Source organism: Besnoitia besnoiti, chromosome V, assembly GCF_002563875.1.
Source record: "Besnoitia besnoiti strain Bb-Ger1 chromosome V, whole genome shotgun sequence".
In the NCBI taxonomy this organism is placed as follows: Eukaryota; Apicomplexa; class Conoidasida; order Eucoccidiorida; family Sarcocystidae; genus Besnoitia; species Besnoitia besnoiti.
Genome location: NC_042360.1, coordinates 1,142,090 through 1,150,130, shown reverse-complemented (window position 1 = coordinate 1,150,130; position 8,041 = coordinate 1,142,090). Strand labels below are relative to the sequence as shown.

The window sequence follows — 8,041 nt, the reverse complement described above, 5'->3', positions numbered from 1 at the left end:
ACCTAGTGACAACGGGCGAATCACCAGGTGCAGCAAGCTCGGGCAGCAACTGATACGAACGGACTATCTCAAAGCGAGAATTTAGCACCGGTTAGGTGGGAATGACGCCTTGCCCGCTTCCGGCTTTTTCGCCGCCGCCGCACCATACCTGTCTCGCCTATGCTGCTATACGCTAACAGTCATTCATCGTCTCCACCGTCATGAGCTTTCGAATCACAGTCGCGTAACTCACTGCTCTCGGTTGCATATTCACTCGACTCTACTGGGTCGCGTGAACGACGTTCTCACGTTGACGCCAGTCCTGAACCAGTCGCGTCGTGACTTCAGGTGAGGGCATCCAGACCACGAAAGGCTTCTCGTCCTTCCCGCCAAAGAGCGGAGTCGATCCACTGCCTCCCGGGCCTACCAAGCGTTTGCAGAAGTGTTTGTACCGCCTCACCTACTGGCAGATGATCCCATGACTCAAAGGTTACAAGCTGGCTGCCAACAACTCTAAGTAGCCTGGTGTGTGCGTATGGGAGACGGGAGGGGGACGGTGGGCACACGTGACGGAGGCGGAGAATGGATGCTGTGATGCACACTGCCTGCGCATGCGGCCGATCCGATGTGAGACATGCATTCAGAGCCCAGGGAAAATGTGCTACGTCTTGCCTAGAGCCTAACATATGTAATTTTTCGCGTACTATGCACAGCGGCATTCTAATCGTTCAACCCTCTGCACGGTATGCACGCCGTTGAGGTTTCGCCGTAGGGACTCGCTTGTAGATCACTCGACGCCGGACACCACAGTATAGCCATTCATCGCGAGCCAGTCGACTTTCATTGAATGACGCTGCCTGTGAGTTGCTCTAGTTCGAAAATGAAGGCTGTCGCAGTGTACTATACTCTTATCAGGCCCCTGCTACTGAATGCTCAGTTCCATTGCCACCAGAGCACGTTGACCCATTGGCAGCTGAAACGAAGCCGTATGCGTATGCACCAGTGGCGCTCTCCGGAGCCTCAGCTACGCGGCGACGGCAGATGCTCACAGATGGTCGCATTCGACGAAAACAGCTGTCATGGGATGCGGACGAAACTAACGGCCGTACATTCTAAAGAGTGTTTCGAGTTGAACAGTTGACTGTCTGCCCCGCGGCGAGTCCACGGGCCGAGCTAGCAGCTTGATTGTGTGCAGAATGCACGACAGGAGAAGCACGCCGGCAACTACGAGCACATGGAAACCAGAGAGGTGCTCAGGGGACGGGACGGGACGGGACGGGGGGGGGGGGGGGGGTGTTCTAACATCGCACAGCTGCACGCTTGTGAGCAATAGATGACACTCGGCCAGTCGGCGCATGCGTGGTGTTGAGGGTGCTTTCGGCATGCTCGCCGGTATCGCAGGCGATATACGTAATCCACATCTGCCTTCTCAGCTAGGGGTCGGATTCGGCATTCACGAGCCGAGAGGCCCACTGAACCTTGCGCTAGCGTAGCCAGATACTGACTGTCTCGCTTCCTCCTGGATACCTTCACCCTCTGAGCGGTCTGCCTACGCGACACCGAAGGAGGAAGTTTCAAAATATAACGTAACACACTAAGCCGTCTGCGTCAGCAGCCACCTCACAGCGCATCGGGCCTTGGTGAAATAAGGCATCAAGTTAATGCTCGGGACGAACCAGATGCGGTAGACTATTTCGAGGCGGCGAACTGAACACCGTCTCTGTCCCTCTCGCGACCGGCGAACCTGCCGGGTTTGTTTCCCTTTCTCCGCATCAGGGGCCTCCCACGGCGCGAGAACGAGACACATGCGCCGCGCCACCCACTGTGGCTGCGTCCACGCCATTCCCCGCCCCTCCGTCTCCTCTCTTGATTGGCACAGTGGACAACGCGAATCCAGCGAGGTGAATCAGAGACGGGCCTTGCTGAATGCGGAACTCTGTGGCGGCCCGTCCTGCGCTGCAGGACGGGCCGCCACAGCGCCGACTGAGGCGGAGACCTGCTGCGGGTGAGGAGACTGGGAAGAACGGTGACGGAGAGCAGCCGCGCGCGGCAGCGCCGCATGCGTTTGCGAGGGTGACGTGAATGGCACTGCATGCTCCTTCCGGCCGGCAGCAGAGAAGGGCGGCGGCTCACGGTCGACAGACGTGTGGTCGGACACGCGGGAAGTGGCGACCGAATCCGAGTCGGGTCATAACGCCACGGCGCAGACTAGGAAACGACCTGAGAAACCGACGAAGAAGAAGGTGTGCAGAAAGACGCAGCAGAAACGGGAGCCGGGCTAGAGTAAGCAGAAAGGGAGACGGAAGAGAGAGTAGGAGCCGGCGAAGATGTGGAAGTGGAAAGAGAATGGCTGATCAGAGACACCCCGGGGTTGTCTCGAGACTGAACAGTGACGGCGCCTGTGGCTGGAGTGACAGGCTGTCCCGTTGCGAGTGAGCCAGACGCTTCGGGACTTGATTTGACCGGGCCACCCCCAGACGTTTTTTCCAATGGCGCCACCCGTCCTATCGGCTCTGCCGCTGACTCTCCTCCTCCAGCGTCCGAGTGCTCTTCGGCCGAGCCCGTAGCGCGCTCCTTCGGGGCCTCCTCTCCCTCGTAGAGATTCCCTCCTCGTCCCTTTACAGCAGCATCAGTGCCTTCACTCGCCATCTTCGTCGCCGCTTCTTCGCCCGGAATCAACGCGGCCATATGCCTGCCTTCGCCTTTTGCATCGCTGGTAGCACTCACGGGTCTTGCTCCGCTCTCAAGCTTGGTCCTCTTTGTCTCCTCAGCGCCTTCACCGCCGGCGGTCTCCGCGGAGGAAGATCTACGTTTCCTCGTTGCGTGCACATCGCCGCCCGCCGGCACCCCGACGCTCCGCTCCTCCGTCCGCCCAGCAGAGACTGGCGCCTCGGATTTCTGCGCAGGACCCCACACATCGACGACGTAGCCGCGGGTGCCGCGGAGGACGCCGCCCGATGCGTCACCATAGGCACGAGTCGTGTAGTACAGGACAAGTACCTGCATGCTGAGTGCGCGCGACCACTGGTGGACGGCCGCCAGTGTGACACTGGGGCTGAACGGCTTCCGATGTTCCTTCGTATAGAACCGAATCTGGAGACCGTCGCTCACCCCTGAGGGAGGATGCTGTGCCGCGACCGAGGCTCCCGCTGCGCCGTTGTTCACTGGAGATTCTCTCTCATCTGCTCTTCTGACCTGGCTAGCATCGCCTTCTCGTCGCCGATTGGCGACCACAGAACCCGCAGAAGAAGATGAAGACCGCGAGGAGGCAGCGTCCTCTGGAGCGCTCCCGCCCGCGGTGGCGGCGCAACCGCCACTGATCGCATTTGCTGTGCTGGCGATGCCGGAGGAGTGTCCGGCGCCTGGAGGGACAACGGAGGCGCCCGTCGAGGCTTTGGAGGACGATGAATCAGAGCTCGCCGCCTTGGTATCAGGGGCACTGACAAGCCCGCCATATGTCGCCGCGTCGGAGTCCATCAAAGTGCACTCAGCAAGCTGAGTTGCAACGTATCGCGCGAGCTGGAGGACAGTAATGTTGCCCCCTGTAGAAGTTGAGAGGCGCCGTCGCGGTAAAAAGGGAAGTCGAGAAAGAGACGGGTCCGGAAGAAGTTCAAAATGGAGACACCCATCCGTAGCCACGCGAGCCAGTTGCGCATCGATCTCCTGTCTCTTCCGCCTCAGAGCCTGTCTCTGGAGGCGTAGAAAGGCTCTCATATTTCCCGCGCCCCCGCCAGCAAAGCTCGCCGAGAGGCCAGGTGCCGCTTCGTCGCTGAAGCGCCGGAAGGGTGACGCATGCGTACCGTCTCCACGGCCGGCGAAGCTGAAAGGGGATCCCTTTGCCGCGGCTTTGCACGCAAGCAGATCAGTCGAAAGAGAGGAAAGCGACGACAGAGACGACGAAAGCGTGGGAAGAGCGTTGCCTTGGGCAGTCACGAGGCGCCCGTCAGCCCCCACAAAGGGCGGCAGCGGCTCGGAGCGGAGACGAAGAAGAGAAGAGAAAACAGAACCGGCTCCACTGCCTGCACCTGAGGCCGGCGGATTGGAAAGGAGACCTGAAGAGAGCAGGCGCGACTGAAGGGAAGACGACATGGAGCGAGACAGAGATTTCGTGCCAGATAACGTTTGCCTTCTTCCCATTTTCAAGTTGTCCTGCTGCAGCCGCCGATGCTTCCTCCGGCTTCGGCGGGACTGGTAGAGCGCGTCGCTGTCGTCGCTGTTGTCCCTGCTAGCTTCGTCTCGATCACGGTCGCCCCCGCCGTTTTCGTCGTCCTCTTCGTCCTCGTCTTCGTCGTCTTCCTCCTCGTCGTCGTGACCTCGCCTGGCGTCTCCTCGCCCTCCCCGCGCGTCACCGTCTGCGTCATCGTTCCTCTCGTCGTCGTCCGCATCGAGGCGGTCGGAAGCGCTTCGGCAGCCTCCCACTGCAGGTGCAGCGGATCCGAGCAGGCGCGCCCCTGGCGTGCGCATGCGCCAGTTCGACAGGGTAATCAGCTCCGCGTGCTTCTCTTCGAAGGCGCGAACGTCGGGGAACAGCTTGTTGAGAATCCGCTCGAAAGTCGGGTCTGGACGGAGGGCGCGCCGACTCGCGACATGAATGCGACACTGGGGACACTCGCGGAGCCCCGTGCGCACGCACTTCTCAATGCAGTCCGCACAGAAACGGTGGAGACAGTCCTTCACCACGACAACGTTTTGGAAGATGCCCATGCAAATGGGGCAACTCAAGTCGCACCGCAGTTCACTGTCCCCCAGAGTCGTCCGCTGGTCGAGACGCGCGCTGTCCTGGATGCTGCGAGGCTCGGCGGTCGCTTCGTAGACCGAGAGCCCCGGCGGCAGGGATCGCTGGAGCGCCAAGTACTCCTCTCGCGTGCGCCCCCACAGCGTCCCCTGCGCTCTGTCGCGCTCCAACGAGGCCAAACTCCGCGAACTAATTGCAGGCAGCGCCGTCGGCACCGCCCGCACATTCTCAGCAGCCTCCGCGGTAGCTTCCAGAGGCGACGCCGCGGAGGCGCGAGCAGTCTGCGGCAACGCCGCCGACGAAGACAGTGACGCCGGCAGGGACGACGCAGATGAGGCCCCGGCCAGCGAAGACGCGGGCGAAGACGCGGGCGAAGACGCTGGGGGGGACGCCGCGCACGCGGCGGAGGAGGGTGCCGGACAAGCCGAAACAGCGCGCGAAGAAGAGGCGACAGACACTGTGTGGGACCCGCTGCTCGGGGAGGGCGGCGCCGCCCAGGGCGCCCCTGACCCCCGTGGAGGCGATGCGCCTGCAGAAGACGCCAACGACGCCCCTCGAGGGAGGGACAGAGGGCGAGCCGCCGCAGCCGCAGGAGACAACTGCTCCTGCGCGGAGCGAGTCTCCGCACCCGCCGGGGCGGTGGCGGCGGATGCGCCCAGAACAGCTTGGGGGGCCGCAGCCGCGACGGGAGTTGAGAGTGAAGACGACGCAGAGGAGGACGCCGAAGGGCCTGGAGCAAGGAACCGCTGCACGAGCGAGGCTGCGGCCAGAAGAGGCTGTCCCGCCAGAGGCGACGGCTGCGGGGAAGGCGGCACAACCGACCTCCCCGCGGAGACCCCCGTCCCCTGAGACGAGACCGCGCCGCCCGCGCTTGGCGATTCTGTTGGCATCGACGCCGCAGGAGGCCTGTTCGTCTCCGTCGTCTTGGGTTGAACCGAGGCGGCAGAGCGTGGGACGCCATTCCCGTCTTTGTCCACTTGCTCCGCCACACTAGCCTGCTTCCCTGGTGCCGGCGTCTGCGGCGCGTCGGCAGCGGCCCGCGGAGGTCCACTGAGCGGCAGAGGCGCGGGACTGCCTCCTGCGGCTGCAGCAGCACAACGCGCAGGGGTGTGGCTCAGCGCCTCGAGCGTCGAAGTGCGCCTCGCTGAAGACGCGGGGGAAGCACCTACGCCGCCCTCCGCCGTCCCGTGTGGCGAGAGCACCGCTGGGGGGCTCTGGGCCTTCGAAGCGCCGCCTGCGCCGTGTACGTCTGACAAACCCGCGCGCTCAGGAAGCAGAGAAGAGACGCCGGCTGCCGTCCCCGCAGAGGCCAGAGAGGAGGGCGAGAGCGAGACGCCGGGGTTCTGCCGCAGAGAGGACGACAGCGTGCTTGGGTCGAGAAGATTCGGGCCGAGAAGCGCGGACGCGAAAAGCCGGCCGTGGACATTTCCAAGCAGCTCGACTGCCGCGGAATTCAGCGCCGCGGGCACTGTGGGAGGCTTGAAAAGCGCGCCGGCAGGGGCTGCAGCCCCCGCGCCTACGGGGACCGCTGCGGGCAGGCCTCCCATCGCACCAGGCGACGCCGAGACAGGCGCAGTCCCTTCCGCGCCGCATCCCTGCGCCGCCGCCGCCACCTGGGGCAAAATCGCCGGTAACAGGCTTGATAAGTCTGAGGTTTTCGCCACAGCTGGACTGAAGAACTGCCGCGCCGTGTTCAGAGGACGCACCCCCGCAGAGCCTCCAGGCGAGGCCGCAGGAGGACCGTCGGGCGCCTGCGCCGAGGGTAGAAATGCAGTGCTTTCGAGGCTGTTTGGGCGATTGAGCTCTGCAGGCCTTGCCGCGCCCACAGGCCTCGCCGCGACCGCAGGCGAGGCGCTCGTGCCGATTCCAGGCGGCCTGCCTCCAGCGGGCGTCGCCTCTGGAACGGACCTGAGCCCGCCAGCCACTACAGGTACCGCCTGCGGGGGGGCGAGAGGCCCCATGGGCGCTGCAGCGGAGACAGGCCGGAAGGCGGGAAGAGTGGCGTGGGCTGCGGGCGCATACAAGCGCTCCACTCTCTCGTTGGCCTCAGCTGTCCCACTGGCTTGCAGCTGCAGACTCTGAAGAAGCGCTGCAGCAGACGCCAGTGGAGCCCCGAGGGGGTTCACGGGCGTACGCGCCGCGGGTCCGCTCCGCCCCTCCGGCGCCGGCTGCGACATCGTCCTGGGCCTCTTCGCCGCCGAAATGATTCATCTACGAGCGGGCGCGCGGGCTGGGCGAGAGACACCGCAGAAGCGCACGCAGAGAAGAGGAGACAAGGGATGCACCCGAGGAAAAAATGGGGACTTCAGAAGCCCAAAGACCAGCAGAAACCCTGCCGAAGCTGACGAGGGCACAAGCCTCGCCAGGGCGCGCCTCCGAGAGGGAGTGGAACCAACGGCAGACAGCGCCGGCAGAAGCGGAGCGGAGGAGCGCCGAAGGCGCACGCGAAGATAGCTCTCGACTCAGAGAGCAGCGCGGGCGGCTGAGAAATGGAAGCATCCGGCGCTGAGTGTCCTAGCGCGGGAAAAGTCGACGCGACAATCTGCAGGGCCAAACGACAACGAACGGGCGGACGCAGGAGGCACAGCCCCAGAGGACGGAGAGGAGAATCTCTTCCAGTGACGCTGCGAAGCGCAAGCTACTCAGGTGGGAGGGAGCAGAGCAAAGAGACAGGTTTGTCTGCAAACGCGGCAAGACTGAAAAGATCTAGTGATTAGTCACGCCGGCGGACAGAAGAAAACGGGGTTGACAGATGCCGACGTCGGCGGCAGAGAAGAAAGACTGAAGCAACAACGACCAGAAGATGTATTGATTCTATGGAAACTCGAGTCATACTGGATTTACGGAAGGCTGTGAGAAGCTTTCGTTTTCTCCTTTCCCGAAAATACAGCCAAAAAATGACGCCCCCCGGTTGCATGCCGGGAGACGAGGGACGAGGGGCTGCATGCGCGACACAACGCGATACATCAGAGAAAGCTGTAGCCATTCCAACAACAGCATCGATCAGTCCGGAGAGAGTGTTTTTTTCACTCTAGTGTCTCCATAGTCTGTTCAATATGGCGAAGAAAAAGCTGGGCGGCGGTCTCATTGGCTAAAAATGCCGTAATGCATGAGGGGGCGCTGCAGTGCGACGGGGCTGACAATCTATCTGCACTGGCCCCGCGGAAGAAGAGACAGTTGCATTCAAATAAAAGTATATATATGCCCATGTGTGCAAAGTTATTTGAATATATTTCCGTCTGACCGCGGAGGATGGGTGTGTTGCTGCGCGGTTGTCGTATCCCAAATGCAATCGTGAACAGCTCGAAGAGAATGCTGAGATCTGAG

The 8,041-nt window shown here is 62.6% G+C and overlaps 1 protein-coding gene across 1 annotated transcript; it reads right to left on the bottom strand.

Moving 5' to 3' along the window:
* Window positions 1-2,187: 2,187 nt before the first annotated feature.
* BESB_059810 (uncharacterized protein) lies at window positions 2,188-6,891 on the bottom strand (the record flags this gene model as incomplete). The annotated part of the gene is made up of 1 exon (XM_029364395.1): window positions 2,188-6,891. The coding sequence occupies one exon, from the start codon at window positions 6,889-6,891 to the stop codon at window positions 2,188-2,190; it is 4,704 nt and encodes a 1,567-aa protein (XP_029219103.1).
* Window positions 6,892-8,041: the final 1,150 nt, after the last annotated feature.